The sequence below is a fragment of the Drosophila ananassae genome, chromosome 2L (genome assembly GCF_017639315.1).
Source record: "Drosophila ananassae strain 14024-0371.13 chromosome 2L, ASM1763931v2, whole genome shotgun sequence".
NCBI classification, from domain to species: domain Eukaryota; kingdom Metazoa; phylum Arthropoda; class Insecta; order Diptera; family Drosophilidae; genus Drosophila; species Drosophila ananassae.
This window is the reverse complement of record NC_057927.1, coordinates 14,569,795-14,592,660: the sequence shown is the minus strand read 5'-3', so window position 1 is coordinate 14,592,660 and position 22,866 is coordinate 14,569,795. Positions and strand designations below refer to the sequence as shown.

General features: G+C 38.4%; 1 protein-coding gene across 12 annotated transcripts in view; it reads right to left on the bottom strand.

Moving 5' to 3' along the window:
• LOC6501200 (maternal protein pumilio) overlaps positions 1-22,866 on the bottom strand; it is a 167,829-nt gene that overhangs the window by 144,718 nt on the left and 245 nt on the right. For 7 of the 12 annotated variants that reach the window (XM_044717330.1, XM_014911444.3, XM_032449435.2 and 4 more), the window contains exons 2-8: positions 18,889-20,174; positions 18,007-18,795; positions 7,187-7,431; positions 6,612-6,738; positions 6,430-6,548; positions 2,898-3,189; positions 2,721-2,807 (exon numbers count right to left, since the gene is read on the bottom strand). In XM_044717330.1, coding sequence (XP_044573265.1) covers positions 2,721-2,807; positions 2,898-3,189; positions 6,430-6,548; positions 6,612-6,738; positions 7,187-7,431; positions 18,007-18,795; positions 18,889-19,218 — 1,989 coding nt within the window. In that variant the 5' untranslated portion in view covers positions 19,219-20,174. Of the gene's footprint in view, positions 1-2,720; positions 2,808-2,897; positions 3,190-6,429; positions 6,549-6,611; positions 6,739-7,186; positions 7,432-13,136; positions 13,823-18,006; positions 18,796-18,888; positions 20,175-20,544; positions 20,653-21,754; positions 21,774-22,006; positions 22,213-22,866 lie in introns of those variants that run through there. The other 5 variants (XM_044717333.1, XM_044717342.1, XM_044717335.1 and 2 more) reach the window with 5 other exon arrangements.

Genomic DNA, 22,866 nt, shown 5'->3' with positions numbered 1-22,866 from the left:
ATGATTTGCATGAATTAAAATACTTTCAAGCCTAACATTTAACTGCAAAGAAGTGTGAAAGCCTAAGCTTCTACTTACTAACTTTCGAAATGAACTACAATGGATTTAACCCTTGAATACCTCAGGAAAATGACCTAATCCAGAGATTTGAAATCAAGTAAACACACTTTCTGATCAAAGACTTGGAAGAATTGGGCAGTGGGTAGCAAGTGAAAACAATTATCCGATTAAGCCCCCGTTGAAGACAACAAAAGCCTTCTTTCCGTCTGAGTGATTAACCCACAAAGCCACTCAATGAAGCATGGCCAAGACGGAAGAGTGGCCGAAAAGTGTTGGCCGAAAAGTGTTGGCCGAAAAGTGTTGGCCGAAAGTGAACAAAGCCAGAAATCACAAAAACAATTGGTAATTGTAGCAAGAGGAAAACTAACTATCTAACTGAAGTAATTTTTTGGCCACAAATATTTTTAATTAGTTTTTTGGAGTAAGAGGAAATATAAGTTTGAAATTAGAGAGGGGATTACGATCTATACCTTTTTTTTCTTTGAAGTTTATTAATCTTTCTTTAGTTTTTCCTCAAAACTTATTATTTTTATAGGTTTGTCGGGAAATTCCTTCGGGAATGTCAATCCTTCATTTGTCTTTCATTTTTTTTTTTGTTTAAATAAGTCAAAAACTCATATACTGAATCTCTTTTAAAATTTCATTTTGGTATAAAAGTATAACCCATGAATAAGCAGTTTGAATATTTTGTTCTACAAGCACTACCGCATTTCTATAAATTTTCCATCCATATTCCAACCACATCATCACATTTTCATTCTTCCCGGATCAATCTGAGAGATTTTTCGTCCTCTTTTCAGGATTCTCATAGCGAACACAATGGCGTCAAGTCGTTCGTCTTCATATTTATTGCATAACCTTTGTCAAAAATCGGTGGCATTGTGTGTGGTGTGGAGTGGTGGTGGTGGTGCCCCTTTTATTTCAGAGCTTTCTTCGTTATTTTGCATGCAATTCGTCAAGATGCCATTATTTGGTGGTTCTTTTCGCTGTTCCAGAGTTAATATCAACGCCAATTTAATAAGAAATATGCACGAAAGCCAGTGAAATGGCAAAATGTGCATATAAAAAGGATATTGGGGGTAGGTGGCGGATGCACTATCCATTATCGGCCACATATTGCAGTGCCTCCTTCCGAAGAACCAATAAACGTGGACCCTTTTTTTTTTCTTTTTTTTTTTTTATTCTTCTTATTTATTTATGGGTTGAGTGGCCTTATCTGTCCCCGAGTATATGACTGCATAATAATAATAATAATCATAATTATTACTCACTCGGATAAAGTTGATACATTTTTCTCCGATATGGGTAGTGCCAGTGCTTGTGTGTTTTTATTTAATTTAAACTTCATTAAATGTATTGCCTTTTTTTTTTTTTATTTTGTTTTTTTTTCTGTTTTTTTTTTATTTCTTAAAAAACGTAAAAAATGAAATAAAGCCTTGCATACAGTGTTCTCTTAAAATTAAGGTTTCAACTTAGGAATAACTTAAAATTAAATAATAATATTAAACAATTTACATTACATTTGTTTTTTGTTTACTATTTATTATATTTTTTATAGTTTTTAAAACTTAATGACATTCTTTCAGGATCTTTTCTGTCAGTGTGTGTGTGGCTCTTTCACTTTGATGCATTTTGCGCAGCATACTTTCAGGAGGCTCACTTACAACACCCCCCCTCGCCACTCACACATACATGTAACTATAGAGTTACGATAAAGTTTACCCCTGCCCTTCACTTTACTTCTTTTTACACACACACTCTTTGGCCAGAAGAGAAGACAAAAGCGACACAAAAATGCCTGCAGGATGTGTGGAGCGAGCGATAAAAAGCGGAAGTGCAGATTGCCCGAACCTCAACGACGACTAAAGTGTGGAAATGTCAATTTGCTTTGCGGGCAAGGACTATTGGGAAAGGGGGCAGGGGGTGGGAGTGGGGAAGGATATACAGCATCAGCAACTGCAACAACGCATATTGATTTTCAATTTGGCCATTGGTGGAGGCAATGCCAAGTTTGCTGATGTTGTTTGGCCAGCAATAAAGTCAAAGTCTACAGGAAGGACAAAGGACTATTCCTTCAAATAATTAATTCTTAATTCTTTTTTTTATATTTTTTTTAAATGTGTAAACTAATAAGAAAAAAAAATATATGTTTATATTTTTAATAAAGTCAATCTGTGACGCATGTCTGTCATTGCGGGGCTTCACTGTAACCGCAGAAATTGTGACTGAAAGCGAGCCTAAGCGGGGCGGGCGGTTTGAAAGCCACTGGCACACAGCTTAAAAGCAATTTTGTGGCTAATAAATCCGATTTCCGTTTTGTTTCGAAATAAATTGCATGCAACGATATGGGAGCCGCAAAGGGGGTTGCACATTGCCCGGAGATGGGAGATGTGTTGCCAGCCAGGATTGTGGCAATGGCGGAAATGGCTATCAGGGGACACAAAAGCAGCATCCGCCGGATGTGCAATATTAGCCGGGAAGCTTCTGCTGCACCAGCCTCCACTCCATCCTGCAATGGGATGCGGCTCCACACACTCCATACCCCCGGCCTACTACCTTCCTCCTAACATGACCCAAATTTTCGGCTCCAAACCACAATGAAAATGTCACCCTTGAGACTGTGGAAACACAAACAGAAGCTATTTGGAACGCAAACTCACCTGAACATCAAAATTCTGTTGCTGTAGAAGATTTCCGGGAGATTCCATATGATTGGGTCCAGCTGCCTGGTGATTCAACATGGGTGACTGCAACAGAATGATATTAATCCAATAAGATTAAAAGTTATACAAGATTTTATCCCAAAAATAAAAAAAAGAAAGATTCAAAAATCTCACCTGAGCTGCCATCGGCATTCCACCGCCAACGCCATTCATCATCGGTGGCTGCAACTGACTCATCTGGGCGGCCATTTGTTGGTGGGCGGCATAGGCGCTGCCTGCACCAGCACCACCACCACCGCCTCCCACTCCGTTGCCGGATCCGACGACACCGCCCAAACCGCCGCCCATGCCCTGGCCGTGGTCCATGAGCATGTGGTTGAAGGGCGGCAGAGCGGGGAACAGTAGATTTGGGGGGCGTGGCAAGGTTTCCTCTGCAGGTGACGGCTGACGAGAACCGGGTGTACGACTAAAGTTTGTAATAAAAGTTATATTAGTATTTAATTAAATATTTTTTTCATAATTTTTACAGTTTTTTTTTTTTATCCAACAGTTTTGGAAGCACTAACCAACCCGGTATGTAATCTAACAGCGAAATAACATAGGGGACTTTACATTACATGTTACATCTGTTAAGTGGAGACACGAACCAGCAAAACTTATCCTAGACCTCAATCATGATCAAAATTTTAGTACAACACAGTACTCTAAAACTGTGCCTAAAACAAATATTTTTAACTTTTAAAACAAACAGTTTATTTGCTTAATAAATCATAATTTGTTTACACCAATAACGACAATTTAACGGATATAGAATAAAGCTAATTTGTCGATAATTTTCACTGAACAGTAGCATACAGTTTGAGAGCCTTTGCGCCAAAAATGACAAGTACAAACAAAAGACTTAAGCAGCAAACTTGTTTGCATTTAATTAGCAATAACTCATGACGTCAGCATAGCAGCTGGACAAAGTCCATAAATAAAAAAAAAACGCCGCATAAAGTCAACGATTTTTAACGAGCGGCGCTTAAAATGCAAATAAAATCGTCCCGCAAAACTTAATATCAAACTGGAAACTGGAACTGCTTGTCAGTGTTTGTGCTTCAATGATTGTTAGTCACACTTTATACAAATTAATTAATGCATTTACCTCAGCCCATTTGCACGACTGTCGGCATACAGCTCCTATTCATTCATTACTCTTGAGGCACCACACCCCCGCCGCCTCAAGTGAATGACTCTGCAACTGTTTCTATACCTTAGGCCCTCTCTTTCTAGCGTTGCATGTGTGCTTAAAAGTATATATGTGTATGGCATATATGTATGTTTGTATAAATTGCCAGCTATAATTTCATTGTCGGGTCATTCACATCGCATTAATAAATACAATAAATAAACACAAAGAAAGAAACGAGCTCAGCTCAGCGGCAGAACAAAAGAATAGACATCACCAGTGCTCCTAAAACTATTATCTTAAACAGTGCATCGCCAAATTTAGTTGCCATGACTAATACAATGGATGAAGATTAGTCTTTAGCTAATCATTGTTTTAAAATTAGTTAATTCAAGAGATTGTCTGGTAATTTCTACCATAAACAGAGGGAATTTTAAAGCTTTTCTTCAAGTTCTTGAAGCTCTTCTTTTGAGAATAAGAACAAGAAATTTTAATAAAATAATAATATATTTCTAACTTTTATTATTTGCTTTATTTGACTATTATCTTTAGTCATACTATACACAAAAAAAAAGCTTCTAAGCCAAGTGATCACCAGACAGTAACAAGTCTAGATCGTGAGATCAACCAACCAGTTCTTAAATGGTTTTTCCCAGAAAATAACCTCTTATTTAATGGATAATTTAGTTCGTAATTCATCAGCCATATAAATAAATATAAACTACACACTCTTACTTTTGGTCTATTGCGATGGAGGTCAGCTTTTCACTGGCAACTTTCCACAAAAAATGTGTTGCCAAAAAGGTCAAAAGTAGTGAGGTAGTCTACTATGTGGGTTATATAGGGTGGGGTGTTGCGGCGATAATGGGTTAACAGTCTGGGTCACCTGGCAGGTGGCAGCTAAGCTAACGAAGAGCCAGTGAGTCCGGCAGTGTCAGTGTGTGTAAGTGAGTCAGGTGAGTCACCTGTCTGGCCACTTTTGCCTCTGCCTCGAATTATTTTTAGCAGCGCTTTTCGCTTTTCAATGTTTTCGCAACTTTAATTTCAAACAAAACGTGCAACAAAAAACCCCACCAATAACAACAAAGCCAAAAACAGATTGAATAAAAAAAAACAGTCTGAAAAAAATGGTAACTGAAGCCCACGCTGTAACGCAATATCGAACAGAAACTAATCGAAAACAAAACGCTTTCGACTCGATTTTCTATCTATTTCTTCCGCCTGGCAGTTAATTGTTTGTCTTTTAAGAGGGTTTCTGATTTCAATATCTTCAAGGAATAATATCTATGAATTATTTTATCTGATAGATAGGTCTTGCTTTATAACAGCTATAGTGTTAATGATTGCAGGTGATTTTTGTTGCGGCCACTGTGGCAGTTATTGTGTCTGTTGCTGTGTTGCCACTTACATCATAACCGTTATTACGTTTGGCATTGAAACATGTTTGGGCCAACCGGCAATGAAATTGCAAAACAGCCCGTCAGCACAAACCAGAGAGATTCAGGCAACCAGCCGGCTGCCAAAAGAGAGATACAAAAAAAAAAAAAACAGTCAAGAGAGAAAACCACAGACTGGTTTAGTTTTTAATAGTTTTTTTTTTATAGGCCTAAACCCCAGTTGCCAAGTAAAAAGCAAGTCTCTTGTTGCCACGAATTCATATAGGCGTTAAAACATTACAGATACAGATCTCCAAGTACTCCAAAAATATACACAAAATTTGTATAAAAAATAAAATCGATTTCCAATCAGACATCTCCCTCTCTATACCTCTTTTTTTTTTTAAATTCAACTCCAAGTGTCGTCACATTACGTCAAAAGGCGCAAAAAACGCAGGTGGGCTGAGCAAAAAAAAAAAGCTTTCCCCCATTGCCATAAATAACAATTAAAACATAATAACAACTGACTGGTGGGCAGAGCAGCAATTATTTTTTTAACTTTATGTCTCTCATGAATATGAAGAGATTGCGATTGCAATTGAAATATAAGAAAAAATGGGTTAAGACCGAGCAAATAAAAAATTCAGGCAATCGCTCACAGTTTGTCGGTCAATTTTATCCAAAAATTTATTATTCAAGGCTTGTCATAAATAAATAAATAAATAACAAGACTGCGTATTTGTTGTACTTCCAGCTGATTAAAGTTCCATGGGGAATCAGAAACTATTAAAATCACAAGAATGACTAGACATCTAAGACTTTGAGCCAGTCACGATGATAATATTAAACTGGAAAAACTCCCCATTTCCTTTCCAACAGCAACCTCATGATTGGAGAGTAAAAGTTTATGCAAAAAAAAAAAAAAGAAATAAAGAACCAACAACCTTGAACTGGAAAATTTTCAGTTTCAATAATCATAAAAACATTCTGCGGTCCAACATAGAGACCAAGACCAAGACCAAGACCAAGACCCAGACCAGACCCGAAGACGGAAACCCACAATCTGGAGAACGAGGAAACCAGTTTCCCTAAGCCGCCTCTGGAGGGGCAGGAGGCAAGAGGCAAGCCAGCTGGGATTGAAAGTCGTCTCTCTACTCACTTGAAACCCTTGTCATCGTCAATGCCATTGACAACACCATTTGTATTTGAGACCTGATCGTCCTTCTTCAAGCCGTTTGTGTCAAACGGAGAGTTTGCCTTTTCCTTATCATCGTGTGACTGCAACAATAAATATATTATTATTATTTAATCCTTCAATCCTTTGTAGTTTCGAAAACCAACCTTATCGTTGTCATCAAACTTAAGATTTCGCAAACGCGGCTCCAAACCGGAAAGGGGGCTCTCCTTGTTGGTCGGCGATCCGCTCAGGACATATTCCACCATTTTAGCGCAAGTTGAGTCCCTGGGACTAGAATATCATATTAAAATAAGAGATTAATGTATTTTCATTATTAGAATATTACTTTTATTTATCAATACAATATTTAATACAAATATGATTTAATACAAATTTTAATTATAATTTTCTCAACTCATAAATTCTAATTTTTACTCCCAATTGTTCACTCCCAACTGTTTCTAGCCAATAAATAAATCAATCGGTAGGTTAAATGTCAAAAGGTGCTCATACTTAACGCTGTAGATTTAAAAAGCTAGATAAAAAAAGATAAATTGTACATTTTAACGGCACTCTTAATTGCTTAGACTAATGAGTTTTGGTTAAACACGATCCCAGTTACTTCCTGAGCTACTTAATTACCTTTAAACCCTCTAATTCTCACACTTTATTGATTTTATTATTTATAAACATTTTTTCTCTTACAAATTTTATTTATATTTTAGCTCTAAAATCTCACCTAAGAATGCCCGTATTGCCGCTGTTTGAGGTATCGGAGGCACCACCATGGGCGGCGTATACCCGGGATGGTGGCGGTGCCAGGATATTCTCGCCCTGGGTGGACCATGTATGATCCTTCCACACCGATGAGGGATCGCCGATGCCTGGGATCTGTAGGGGATTCAAGGGTCCACCAGGAGTGCTCGAGGTCACGCCCTTGCCGTCGGATTTCTCCCATAGCTTCTTGGCGGTGGATGTTGTGATCTGTTGAGGAAAGTAAGGATACATTATTATAGAGATTTTAAGAGGCCTTTGTGAAATTGGATAACCTTTAAATGCAAGACTAGCAGAAAAAAAAGAAACTAAACCAACCCCTTTTAAAGTCAATGCTTACAAGCACATCCAGATTATCCAGCTTAGCTTCTACCACTTCTACTAGTCGATTCTTAAAAGACTTTTTGTTGCAACAATAAAAGTGATAGCAAATGCCACCGAAGCGTGTCGCTTACAAAATGTTAATTAACTTTTCGCGAATCTCCGCCCGTTCCATGTACACTTTTTCCCTCCACTCCCAAAGGCAATTTCTTGCGTCATAATGCGACAGAATAAAGCCCACTGCCTCCCTCCTTGGGGCCACCACCCACACATCGCCCCAGCTTCCCGGCATCGTGACACGCCGATTAAATATTAAAACGCTTATCAACTGGGATTGGCCAATAGGGAGGAGGGAGTTGCCACAACTGACTGCCACTTGTGCATTAATAACAAGCAAGTCCCAAGCCCAGGGCACAATTGTGACATCATAAAAGACTACAAATTCAATTAGCTTTCCTTAACGACACTATTTTTTGAAATGGTTAGTACTTGGAGCCTAAAAATAAATAAATAATTGTAATTTTCATGGTTTCTTTTTAATGTTAAAAATAAAATTCGTAGCAAATTATACCATTTTTTATTATTTTATACCATAGCCAAATAAATTAAAATTCATTAAAATAGTCTATGACCTAGGACAAAAATTTTAAAATTTTCTTCAATTTCTTTCTTGGAAATAAAAATATAAAAAAAAAAATCAGAAACAAAGAAAATTTTATTAATACAAAATTTAAGAACAGAAATTACTGTGACGAATATAATTAAAAGAAAAAAATAAAATAAAAAATAACTCAAGTGCTGATGCAACATTTTGGCGTTAATGTGGGTCACAGTCTCTTGCCAAAAAATGCATGAAAATGAATGAAAAGTTGAAGACCCGTCGAACGCAATAAAGGCAAATAAAATATATTAATTAAAGAGTGATTAATAAACAAAAACAACAACAAAACGGTAGACAAGAGGTGCCAAAAAAATATAAAATTGCGGCGCCAAGCAAAATAAAAAAATGAGCAACCGGAAAAGAGAAGAAAAACAAATTAAATTTTGAAAAAACAAAAATAATATAATTATTTTGAACTCAAAAACCAAAACAAATTCAACCCCTCAGGCCTTCACCACCCACTCGCCACCCACCACCCACCACCCTCAGCTGAGAAATAGAGAAAATCGTTCATTAACTTGTCCTTGACTGTGAAGATACACAAACACAAACGCAGATTGAAAAGGCACACGCTCACACAGATACAGCTTGAGGGGAAGAAAAAGGGAACGCAAAAAGGGGAGACAGAAAACAGAAACCGGCCTCCTCTTTGTTCGCCACGAAAAAAAACATGCGTGAGAGGGAGAGAACGAATGTACTCCCAAAGCATACCGACGAATAAATAATCGAAAACAACAACAAATCTGCAAAGAAAATCTTCGAATGACAAACAAGCTAAAATTTAGAAGAGAGCGAGCCCCCAAGTGGACGAAGGAGTGGGCGGAAAAGGGGGAGTGAGTGAGAGACATGTGAGAGAGAGCCCCCAAGAAGAAAAACAAAATAAAGCATAAATGGCAAAAACCAGTCAGGAACTAAAAAGAGAACAAAATTAAAATTACATTCGAAGAGGAATAGAATTTCTTAGCAGAAGGTCTTTATCGGATTTTTTATTTAAATGTTTTTTTTTTAAGTTTATTACTTTTTTTTTATCAATAATGGATCTTAAAATGATATCTTTTATTAATTAAATTAAACATTTATTTTTTTTATTTAAAAATAGTATTTATGAATAATACTTTATGAATCTCCATTATATTCATTTTAGAGGTTCTTAAAAAAATATCTTAAATTAATTAAAACAACAATGTTTTATTTTAAGGGGTACTACTATAAAATAGATAGAAATCTGAGTACTTTAGATGGAAAAATTTACATAATTTTGAATACTTTCACTAAATATTTAGAAAAAATATAGAAAGTAAATCTCAAGCCATCTTTTAAGCCAGTTTTTAGCAGACTACACTCTATTATTAATAAAATTTACAAAGCAAAGTAAACGTATTCTAGGCTCTTTATTAATTGGCCACATTACGCACATTTAATGAACCAGTTCTCCATCGAAAATGCTTCTCAAATAAATAAAAATATCTCACAGACCCTACCTACCTACTGCGCACACGAACATAATGAAAAGTTTTAACCTGAAACCAGTTTATCATTTGATTTGGATTTCTTAATTAAAACCATTATTGATGACCTTCAGTGGGGGTTTCATTCACAAAAATTGAAATTACTCTCAGGTTTAAAAGATAAATAGGGTTTAAGAAATTGAATTTTAAATAAAATACTAAGTTCTATGAATAATTATATAAAGAAATAATGAAATCCAGCTAGGTTTTAAGGTTTCTTTTAAATTATGTCACAAGGATACCCTTGAAACTAAGATACCCCTTTACCTCTCTGTATGAAAACATAAAAATTATTTAATTTTGAGCACGCAAAGCTGTTGACTTTGAAATATGGTGTGTAACATATACCACAAAATAAATAAACGTTACCAACTATGAGAGCAAAAGTGGCTCAAAGATGTGTGAAGTTTCGAAGTCAACCATCACGATTAAATTGTTTGAAAAAAAAAATAACAAAATCAAGGCAAAATTGTAGTTGCCAGAACCCAATTGTGCCTCCACCTTTCCGGGGGGGACTGTTGTCAAGTGCAAAGACCTTTCGCGTGCCATACAAAAATAAACTAATAAAAATAAAAATAAAAATAAAGCTAAACACGGGCCCACATGTAATGGCAGACAGAGTGAAGGAAAAAGTACATGTATCTGAAGAGCGAATGGGCCGGGGCGTGGCTTTTGCCAGAAAAGTAATTCCTATTTTTTTGAGAAAAAAAAACATATTTAAAATGTTTATCATTTTAAAATAAATAATTATCGGTTTGGGGGAACCGGCTTTTGAAAGTGGTTATATGTAACTAGCCCTGTGGATTGTTGTTTTTGGGCTTTCTGTTTGCGAAACCAAAACAAAAAGAGTGCAGCCCGGCTGAGAAATGCGTTTATTGCGCTTTTTTTCTTTCTTTTTTTGCCTTTCTCTTTAAAAACAACACAAAAAGGGGAATAAATATAAGAAAAAGTATAAAATCAGATACCTAAAAAGGCTTTAAATAGGAAAAAGAGTTCTTAAACCTCTTAAGATACATCTTTATTAGTCATCCTAAGTAATTCATGAATCTTGAAGCATCTTTTCTTCGTTTTTTTTATTTTTAAGAATCAAAATTAAATTCTAAATATGTCTACTAAGACTGCTACTTAAGTCAGACCATCAAAGTTGCCAGTAACTTTCCACCAGAAATCTTAAAATGTGAAACCGAGTCACGTGACTGGCATTTGAGACCTTCAGAAACACAAATAACATCCAAGAATTGTTGCATTTCCCTTCTGAAACTTTTTTGCAAGTCCTATTGTCTGTTTTTCGTGTTTATTGGATTTAGTCACGCCTCCTAACTATTACTGCCGCCCTAAAAGTTAAACTGCCTTGTCTTCCGTCCTCTGACGTTCAATTGTCGCCAAGTTGGATTTCTCTTCTTCACTTCAGTTGCAACATTTCCGGCGCCTTTGTCCGGCAATTGCCAGTTTGTCCAACTGTCCGTCTGTCCGTTTGTCCGCCTGTCCGCTTGTCCGTTTGTCCGCTTGTCTTGTCCGTTGAGTCCCCTGAGTACTATAACTCAATCCGTTTTGGCCAAGGTGTCGAGACTAGCCTGTCGTTGTCTCCATCTCCCCCAGAGACCCAGTCTTTATTGCATAATTCCAGCTTACTTAGGCAATAGGTCCTGTCCTCTAACTGTTATCTTTAATTTCTGCTTAAATTTTCAACTATTATTGGCCTAAAAACCGAAATGATTTATTTAAATCGAGGATAGCTCCCCCAAAGGTGTTACTTTTCAAATGGGATTACCATTTACCATTTTTGGGAATATAAATATTATATAGAGAAGTATATATAGAAGCCAGGCCATGCCCTTATCGGGTGGCGAATGTCATCTGCCACGCCCCTTTCTGGCTGAAAGCCAGAGAGCCTAATCAGTCAGACGCAATGCAATCAAGCGTGAAATAGACCGTCCAGGGGGGGGCCACCATGTTCGGTCAAAGGCAAAAAAAAAACACAAAACACATCGCATATATAATTGAAACCGGAAAATATTTATTTTCATGTAAATTCCCTCGAAAAAAAAGGCTACAAAAACTGGTAGGTAGATAGATAGGGTAGGTAGGGGCCCACCAGATAGCATAAAATTTGTACACCCCCTTCTTTGTACAGCAACCCTCTTTACAGTTCTGGTGGTCTTCTGGTGGGGTTAAAAAATACGTGAAATGCATATAGAAAACAATTGTCAGAGTTGAAACCCAAATGAATGAATGAAATGAAAGAAAAAGCGAAAAATCAACTGCAGTCAGCAGAGCAAACAGGGGGCAGTCTATGGGGGTATACATATAACCGCAAAAAACTATAGACTTTTTTTTTATCTATGGAGCCCAGCGACCCCAACAGGCAGGCAAAAAAAAACTAAAACACCAACCGCTTTGTTTCGGATTTAAATCGGGAGGCTACACTTAAACAAAAAGCCTTCAAACTATGATTACACCACAACAAGGCCGATTTTCTGATTTCCTAAAACTTTGAATTATAATTTTCCGACTAAAATGCAAAGCTAATACATTAATAGCATTGTTATTAGTATTTCTCACAGTGTATGTGTTGTCATTATCTAATAGCAGCCGTAACAAGAAGAGTATGTCTGAAACGTGTTCCCACTTATCTCTCTGACAGAGTGTATGTTTAGGGGGGGAAGTGAAATAAATGCAACTATTAGAATATTTTTAAATAAAAAGTAACTTTTTATCAGCTTTATTAGTGTAAAATCTTTAGATAAAATATATCTATTGCTTAATTATACATTCTGAAAGTATTTTAATTGTATTATAATTGTAGTTTACCATTTTAATTGTATTATTAAGATGTTTTTGACAGACTATCTTAAAGATATCATATCTCAAGCCACCTAGTCTTGATTGATTTGGGGAATAGTCAGTTCCTTATCACTAAAGCTTAGTTATCTATTCCAAAGTTATCTATTCATAGCTCTGTCAACTTCAAAACAGTTGTAATTAAATCGTTTAGAAGAAATTACCAAACAGCCATTAGAAAGAAACTCAGTCATCAACCGGTTGTATCTGAAGCGAGGCTGAATGGATCTTAAAGAATAATCTTAAAGCAATTCCTGTTCCAGAGTCATAAATCATAAATCATAATTTTTATGGCAATTGAAAGACAAAGTAATCTATTATAACCTTTTTAAATGTAATTAAAGACAATAAATTGAAATAAAACAATTAAGATCTAGAGATTGCTTTTTATTACACATTTTTTAACAAATATCTTTATCTATGTCTATCTCTATCTCTAAAGATCCTATCGTAAGGATAAGATAATCGTCCCACGTTAGGGCGCCACTTGTGACACCTGAAGAGCCCAATTATTGAGGAACTTAAAGGGACTAAAGCCTAAAGCCTTTTGCCTTGACTTTTTTTTTATTTTTTTTGTCATTTACCATTTCCTGTGTGAGTGCAACATCCTCGGCGGATCGGGCTTCCAACATAAAGTCGTGCAGTAATTTCATCATTGGACAGGCTGTGCGAGCGAGAGGCAAGATCGGAAAGAACACACGGATCCAGTGCGCGACAAAGAGATAGAGAGAGAGAGCGGTCGAGAGCGGGTGAGAAAGGGACGAGGCGAGAGAAACACGTTACACTGGCTTTTAGCCGCCTGGCCTGGCCTGGCCTGGTGATTCTTCTTCTTTCTCTTATTGTGGGGACACACCGTGGTTGTAGTACAATGGTATGTATATATATCAGATATATATATATTTTTTTTTTGTCGGTATTCGGTATATAGATTAATGATTTATTCACAATTTCAATATTGATTTGAAACTTTCGGATATCCAACAATCAGCTGCGCTTTTCACACGACGACGCACATCCAACACATCATTTACATACAAATATTTATATATATTTAATTATATGGTATATACAACTATGTACAAGAACACACACACACTCGAGAGCTAATTCGTTGGTGTTGCCTTAAAGCATTTTTTCTGTAATTGTTTTCACTTGTCGATTTTTTGGGGCTTTTTTTTGTTTAACGGCAAGAAACACAAAAAACGTGCTCAACGATCGGCAAATACACACGAATCTGCTCATTTATTTAATTCCATGCAGACGAGTCAACTGTTGCGGCCAAACTGAAAATTCTACGCTCCCCAGTGGAATAATGTTCGCGAAAAAAAAAATATATATCTCGCTAAGGTAAGCACAGCTATGTTAATGAAAATAGAAACGCTTGGGAGGGGAATGATAAACACACCTAAAAGACCTTTCTTCTAAGATTTTTGAAGTATCAATAAACAATATACCGAAAAATAAAAAACAATTCCCATAACACCCCAAAAATACAGAAAATTACTTATATTTTCAAAATTACAATAACTATATTAATGAGCTCCACTGTAAGGAGAGTGAGAGAGAGGTGGGCCAAGCACTAACAAGTATCGGTGAGCGAGGGCAAGCGAGAGGGAGAGAGCGAGCAGCTGTTGTCTGACAATAACATAATCAGCAACAATTTATGCTGCCCAAAAGAGCGAGTTGAGGCGTTAATGAGGGGGGTCTAGCGGGGGCACTCTCCCCCCACGGACGCATGCCGTCTCTCACCAACCGCACACGTGCAAGCTTAGCATTCTATCTGTCTGCCTCTGTTTGTGTTTGCTAAGCCGCATTTGGCATAGATTTTTTTTACGTAATGTCAAAGAGAGAGCCGTCAAACGGAGAGCGCCAAAAAAGAGAACAGTTGAGCTTAAAAGCCGACTAAGTCGCTCATTTCTGTGGGGGGCCTCTTTCTCTTGCTCTCTCTCTCCCTCTGGTGATCAAGCGATCATGATTTGCAAACACAAGCTCTTCAAGCAGCTGTTTGATTACAAAGAGGAGCTGTTTGTAATCAAGGGAGTATCTTAAAGCGAAATCTGAATACTTTGAAACTTAAAATACTTATAATTGTATATGATCTTTGTTTACAAAATATATTACCCAACAAACTCTCCCCAAACTAAGAATTTCGTTTAAATTACAAAATTTAACCCAGTTTAAGATACATTTCCGCACTACCAGATACCAGATAGAATATCTAAATATCTAAAAGCCTCCCTTCATCTTCCCTGAGTTTCTCTCTCTCTCCCGCTTTCTCTCTCTCATTTGTCTTAACCTCCGTGTAATCAAATTGCCCGCGACAGTTGCCAGCAATTAAAATCATTTGGAGAGCCAGACTAAACAGTAATGGCAAATTAAATTGTCAAACAGTTTGCCGTTGCATTTGAAATGCTTTATTTAATTAATGCAAATGAGCGTGATCGGAGCGAGATAGCAGATGAGGCATGAGGCAAGAGTGACGCATAGAGAGCAGCTGCCGACTCAGCTGACCAACCGGCTGAGATAATCGGGGAAAAAAACGTGCCACAAGACAGAGAGAAATAGAGAAATAGAGAGAAACTAAACCAGGTCTAGCCGGCAATGCAAATCAATCAAAGCCGATGAAGTTTGCGCCACAGTCAGCAGTCGATTACAAGTCAGATACTAAGATACAAAAATATAATCCTAATAAACCATTTTATAAAATTAAAATACATTTAAATTCTGACATTCTGACATAAAAAATATATATATATTTTTTTTAACTTTATTGGTATGGATCATCATATAAAGTCCTCACTGTACTCCTAGAAACTCACAATTTCAGTCATTACCAGCCAAAGCAGAGCGTCTTGGAGAGAGATGCTGGAAAATTGCAACATTTCAGCTAATTGGCGAACATCGGCAGGGGGAGGGGGAGTGGAAGGGGATTTGTTCAATTAGAACGTAGATGTTTATGAGATTGGGGCGAAAGGAGGGGCCGGCAAATAGGGGGAGTGGCTAGGTGTCTGCCCACAAACAAGATGTTAGTGTGAAGTGAGTAACAGAAACTATATCTTGCAGATATTCAGATACATTTGAATCCCTTGAGATACATTTGGTAACTACTAATTTACAAAGGAAATAATCAACTTTGTTGACATTTTTATTTGAATCTCAGGCCCTACAACAACAAAAAAGAGCCTAAAAAGGAGGACAAAAAAAAACAATTAAAAACGCTCGAAAAAAGCTTCTTAACAGAGATGTTCCAATTAGGAAACCCATTATCCAACCAGAAAACTCAAGCGAAATGCGGGGGGGGGGGGGGGGGGGGGGTTAGGAAAAAGCTGCGCTCAAAATCAGATGCCCCACACAGACACAAACACACTCATACACACACACACACAATCAGCAACTCTCACACACATAAATCATTACGCGCAGAAAACCAAGAAGAAGAAAAAAAGAATGGGGGATGGAGGTGACTGGGGGATGAGATCACTGGAAGGGGAAAGCAAGCAAGCAGAGACATGAAAGAATCGCAAGTAATAAGAACACTGCACAGACGAAGAAGAACCAGAAGAAACGAACGAAGAGCCAGAATGCGCCACATGCAGGGCAACAACAACAGCAACAACAAACAATAAGCAAGCTCCGCAACAACAACAACAATCAAGAGTATGACAAAGAAGAAGAATCATCGTCGCACCTCTTTTCCCCAAAATGCTATGCCCCCTTGCCCCTCTTTGTTGTCCACACTCATCTGCTCCCCCTTTCAGTTCCATTCCGTTTCGTTCCGCCCGGCAGTTAAGCGCAAATCAATGACCTACGACATCAGCAACAAGAGCGCGTCAAAAACACGCAGCGCTGTGGGGAGAACACACAACCTAGAGAGCACACAGATAGCAGAAGATAGTTTCTGAAGAACCGAAAAGAGCCAGAGAGGGAGGGGAGAGTGCACGTGGCGGCAGGTGGAGCAGGGAGAGAGGTGGGGGATGCGAAGGGGTAGGAGTTTAGCGAATTGCGGCAGTTGCCGTTGTCTCCGATTCATATCCTATCCTACAACTACAAATGCAATACAGTGGAGACTAGGAATGTGAGATATTCTTTATCTCATTATATTTATTATATTAATTTAATAATATTAATTTTTTTTAGTTTTTAATAAATAGTATTGTTAAGTCTTCTATAGTTTATATAATAGTTATGGTTTATAAACAAATATCATTATCGAGTGCTTACTGTTATCCTAACGGACATACAAAAAAAAAGTCGGAAAAAAGTAGAGTAACAGTTCCAGACGCCACAGGAGCACAACAACAACAACAACAAGGAGAGAAAGAAAACTCAATAACAAAAAAACTTTTTTCCAAAGCTCTCTGTTGGCAAGTCCTTTCTTGTTTCTAGAAGAGTGAGGAAGAAGGAAATTGTGCAGAAGAGTATGAAAGTTTATTTTTTTTCTTGGGCTTTCTTTCAATTTTCTTTCCCCTTTTTCCTGTGTCCCCCTTTGGGCAAAAATGCAATAAATATTTTCCCAAAATACAGGAAATTGTGGCAAAGAAGAGATATTAAAAGAAGGGTATTTCGAGTTCATACTACCCGGGACTATTTTTGAAGCAAAATGTTGATTTTAAAGAGGAAGTTGAAAGGAAATTGCAGGACAGAGCGACCTGAGGCCAGAACGATTGAAATTCTTTAATTAAAATTGCTTTTCCAATAAACAATTGTGACATAACGAGGAACCTCTCATCTCCGCTCATTACAACAGAGAGTTCTGCCGTGGTATTAGTATGGAATTCTTTCAGCCAGCGAGTGTAGCGAGTAGTTTCTGGCTAAAATACCAGTAGTCAGTAGCCAGTAGCAGACAGGTGACAGGTGAGGTGGTGGCAGCGGGGGCAGGTTTGTGTGGCATGTGCAATGTGTGTTCTGGCTTTAAAAGGTTGAAAAATTGCAACCGGAATGGGATCTATGTATACCCTCCCTCTCCCACTCCCCCCTCTCTCTATTACCACATTTATCTCCATTAGTTGGATAGCAAAAGACAAGAAAGAAGAGCGAAGAATCCGAAGAGAAGAATCAGAACAGACACATTTCCCACGAAACCCAAGAAATGTATCTCGTATCTATAAGATAGTAACTAGCAGTATCTATAATTTCATTTTTAACAACAACAAACTTGAAAGAAAGTTTGGCAAGGACGAGTAGGAATTTGTTGATTATCCTTCTTACACGAAAATAACATTAAAGTAGAATGGATAAAGTTTCTCATAAAGTTTCGATTTAAAAAGGGCCATTAGGGCCACTTGGGGCCACCATTTACACTGAAATTTAATCGATTTATTAACTAATCGACGCTCCCTATTAGAATGGATGAGTCATAACTTCAGAAAGTTCCCCTGTCCTCCAACCCTTGACAAGGACCTACATCCTTCGAACCCTAGTTAAACACCCTGATTAAGATAGTTATTAACTTACCGCTGCATTCCGATTGGCAGCCGCCACCACGGAGCTGTTCATGTATTGATTCTGGGGCGGCATCATCGCCGCTCCCATGGGCACCGTCGTCTGGCCGCCCATGTAGACATAGTCCTGCGGTCCACCGGCGCCCGGCGGTCCCAGCGGTGGCTTCGGCATCCCCCCATTCATGCCCGGATGCATGGCTCCGCCATGATGATCGTACATACTGCCCCCCGACTGGGTGTAGGATGACATGTGACCCAGGGCGGCAGCGTGGCTCAGCAAGTTCGAGTTGTATTGGCCGGGATGTTGTTGTTGCTGCTGTTGTTGTTGTTGCTGCTGCTGCTGCTGGTGTTGGATGCCCAATCCGTTGCCATTTCCCATACCGTTTCCGCCGCCCATCAAGTGATGGGGATGCCCCTGGTTCTGGGCCTGCTGCTGCTGCTGCTGTTGGGGGTGGGGCGGCTGTTGCTGGTGCTGTTGATGCTGCTGCTGCTGGGCTGCCACTGCAGCTGCTGCCTGTGACATCATGTGATTGTGTTTGGCCACCGCAGCTGCCTGCTGCATGGCTGCCATATTAGCGGCTGCTGCCGCCATCGAGGGATGGTGCAGGCCTCCATTCGTCCCAGATCCACCGTTGTTACCTCCAGCTCCTCCTCCACCATTGCCACCCATGCTGCCCAGTCCACTGCCCATGCCGATGGTGCCAATGGCTCCAGGGCCACCATTACTGCCATTGCCGGGCGGGCCACCAGGAGCGGCGTTAACCGGATTCATTGGAGGATTATACTTCCATTTGTCGGGGTTCTGGAGATGGAAAAAATAAAGGAAATAGGTTAGAGATAAGGAGGATAAGGACTATCAAGGATTACTAGAAGGATAACTATCAAGGACACTCACATCAATGCCATGGCCATCATCGCCGCACGCCCAACGCGTTTGCTGTTGCTTCTGGGCGAAGTGTGCCGCAAATTCGGCGGCAGCTGCATCATGCAAATTGGATCCAACTGCTCCAACACCCGGTACACCACCCACACCCACACCCACTCCTCCCGGAGATGGGCGCTGCTGGAAGACATAGCCTACGGCGGCGGCAGCAGCTGCTCCTGCTGCATCGGCGGCATCCTGAGATCCTACGCCACCACCCCTCGATCCTACCACAATGGCATCCGAACCCACGCCGACGCCACCGCGTCCATTGCGATCATCGTTTCCGCCCAAAAACTTCATGTGTTGTTGTTGTTGCTGCTGCTGCTGTTGTTGTTGCTGTTGTTGTTGTTGGTGTTGCTGATGAAGTTGCTGGAAGTAGGGCGGTGGAGGACCGTAATGTTGGTGCTGCTGCTGGATCTGATGTTGCTGATAAATAGGCTGCTGCTGCTGCTGTTGCTGCTGCTGTTGCTGCTGCTGCTGGTGATGATGCTGCGGCGACGGCGTCGATATCGCAATTGTGGGCGCGGTTAGGAGCTCAATTTTGAAGGCTTTCCTAGCTATCGCAGCTGATTAGTTTTGCGCGTATTGCCAACTTTCAAGATTAAGATTCAAATTCAGATTCAGATTTAATTTTAGTTGATTGTTTTTCTTTTTTTTTTTTCAACACATAACATCAATAACTTTACGACGTCACGGGTACTTATTTTCACACAAAAATTGGGGTTTGTTTCCACAACTTCTCTTCCCAAAATATACACCCGTGTGTGTGTGTGTGTGTTTTTCAGTTAAAGAGAAACCACACTTTTTACTTAATATATTAACATTAATTTACAGGACTTGCTGGTAACTTTCATACACACTTTTTTTTTGCATTCTGCTCCAAAAAAAATTAAATAATTGAATCGATCGGTTTTGCTTTTGGTTGTTGTTGTTGCTATTTTCTTTCTTGCTTTTTTTTTGTAATTTATTACTTTTTTTTTTACATAAATTTACACAAAATATTATGAATAATATTATACACAGTTGCACAGTCGTTTTAAGTTCTTTTTTCTTTTCTTTTTGGTTGACTTAACAGAGAACTGAACTTGATTATTATTTTAATTACGTATAAGAATTGGTTAAAAACTTGAATTTTTTACACAGATTTAATTTTGAGAATTTTGGAATTTCCGTTTTAGTTTAATGCGATTGTTTATTAATTATAATTAAGATGATTTTAATTTACACGTCGTTTTAATGATGAAAATATACACAAACTGCAAAGATAACAAAATATATTATTAAATTAGTATTTTTGATTGGTTATAGGAGGTACTTGGCCCACTGTGCCAGAAGAAAACTTTGAGCTGGTCATGGTAGAGAGTCCGATAACACAGAAGGCGGCAGACAAGGGGCGCACAAGTCTACAAAAACATAACAAATTTCGTCTAAAAAGTAAGAAAGACGAGAAAGGGGAGCAAGAGTAGAAAGAGGAATACTAGCCATGATTTTCTCTCTCATTACGAAAACAATAAACAAAGTCGGGAACAAGTCCGGACAAGAACAACGCGAAGCTGAATCATGCGCGAAAATACAAAAAAAAAAAGAGAAAAAAAAATATAGTCAACTTTCTGGGGATACACTTACTTAGTAATGTTTCTTCTTTGGTTGGTAATAATAAATTTTGAATTAATTGATCACATTTGGTAAAAATAAATTATTGTTTATGTGACATTAAAGTCAAGGATATATTTTTCGAAGAAATGTGATTATTTGAGAGAATAAATAATATATATACTATATATTATGTAAAAAAGTATATATCTGATGAATTGCAAACTAACACCCCCTCCCCCTGGGCAACAACAAAAAAAAAAGCTAAATAAGAGAGGCAAGCAAAGGGGTTCAAGAGGGGGAGGTTTAAAATGGAAAAACACATAAAATTAACATACACACAGAGGGTAACAACAACAACAACAACAACAATAACACCAACACGATGCCGGCCGACAACGAATGGCGAGGAAAAGGAGAAAAAAAAAAAAAAAGAAGACGAAAGGCAAGGCGGCCGCACTTTTGAGGTTAAGTTTCTGCGAAAAGAGAAGAATATGAGACGATGTTTACGAGAATCTCCTTCTCTCGTAGCGAGAAAGTACGAGCAAGTGCAGCATACGAGAGAGAGAGAGAGAGAGTGTTACAGGGGGCCCACTGGAAGCCCCCACAACACCCGCACACACACACACACACATACACAATATCCGCACCATTCGGGGAATATAAAAACAAACATAAAGATAAACCATAAAGGAGACTTGTAAAAAAACAAAAGACACAGCAAACAGAAGGAAGACAAAAGGAAGGGGGGCGTGGCCCTGCCTGGTGGCCTCCCCATCGATGAATAATTAATCGAATTATTAAGTATTTCGAGCGGGGCGAGTTAAGGTAACCTTGTGTGTGATAATACGGTTGTTATGCGTTCTTATTGGGGAAAAATTCGAGTGTGTACAAATGCAAGGCGTCCCGAGAGAGCGGCACCACGGCACGGCAATGCGAAAAAGGAGAGCGAAACAGAGGGCAAGCAGGAGAGCACACGCTGAATGTGTGTGTGTGTGAGTGTGCAAATGTAATGCGGAGGAAGAGGAGGAAACAGAACCCGAGGAAGAAAAAGAAGCAGAGCAGCCAAATGGCCGCCGCTGACAAGGAAGAAAATGATGAAACAGGGAAAAAAAAGGCAACAAGAATTAACATGGAACGCACAAGAACTCACACACACACACCAACACTCACGCACAATCGGAAAAATATTTCACCAAAAAAAATCCTATCAATTATTCAGCGCCCTTTAATTGATTTTTACCTTTTTCGGTTAAAATACAGAAACTAAATTCGCAAAACTATTTATACATTTTTAAATATAAAAGCGGTCTGGAAATATACACACACAAACACAGAAGTACTCGCAGGCCGAAAAGGAAACCGACGATGACAATGTAAAAAGAGGAAAAAAAAAAAAAACTGTCTCGTCGGGGAAAAAAAATCTTTCGTATTTTTCGGTTTTTCAGTTTTCAGATTTTGGATTTTTTGATTTTTCGACTCGGCGAACACTTACACATGCACTTAAAAAAGCAGACTGCATTCGCGATGCGCCTTCGGATTTTTTTTTTTGATAGTGTGCTTCCGTATTTAATTTATATTATTTAAATTACAATTATTTACACAGGATGAAGAAGAATCGGCTAGGAATTCTTCAACGTCGCCGCCGCAGAACGATAACAAAAGCGAAATGCAATAACACAACGTTCTCTGGCCCAGTGTTGGCAAATACAGCCGAAAAAAGCCAGATCTTTTGTTTTTTTTTTGCATTCACTACGATTTAAATACAGTAATCATCATCCCTGAAACTTAATGATGAAATCTTCTCTGGCTATATTTGAAGCTTTATTAATTTGCGGAAATACAAAATTAACATTTAAATTTGGATAAAAATGCGATTATTTCCAAAAAAAAAATTACAGCCCGGGAATAGTGTTGCGAAACATCAGCAGTCAAATCAGCAGAAAGAGAGGAAAAAAATTGAGCATGCTCACAGAGAGTGAGATAAAAGAGAACTATTATAAGTTAACAATTTAATCGAAATTAATGTTTAGAACTTTTCGGAAGAATGAGAAACAGGCTGCGAGAGAGGGTGTGGGAGACCGCTCTCACAAACACAATTTTTTTTCAACATGCGCGCTAAATATTTATATAAATGAATTGCACACTTTTGTTTTATCAAATAATTCTTAATATTTATCTATTGAATTAATACCGATTTGCCAGCCAAAATGTTTTTATATTATTTATCAATCGATTTAAGGGGCATGCAAAATTTGATTAGACGCCAGACTCACACACACACCCGCACTCACACATGCAAACTCAATTGTGTTTGTTTTGTTTTTGTTTGCGGCTTTTTTTATCAACTCCTGC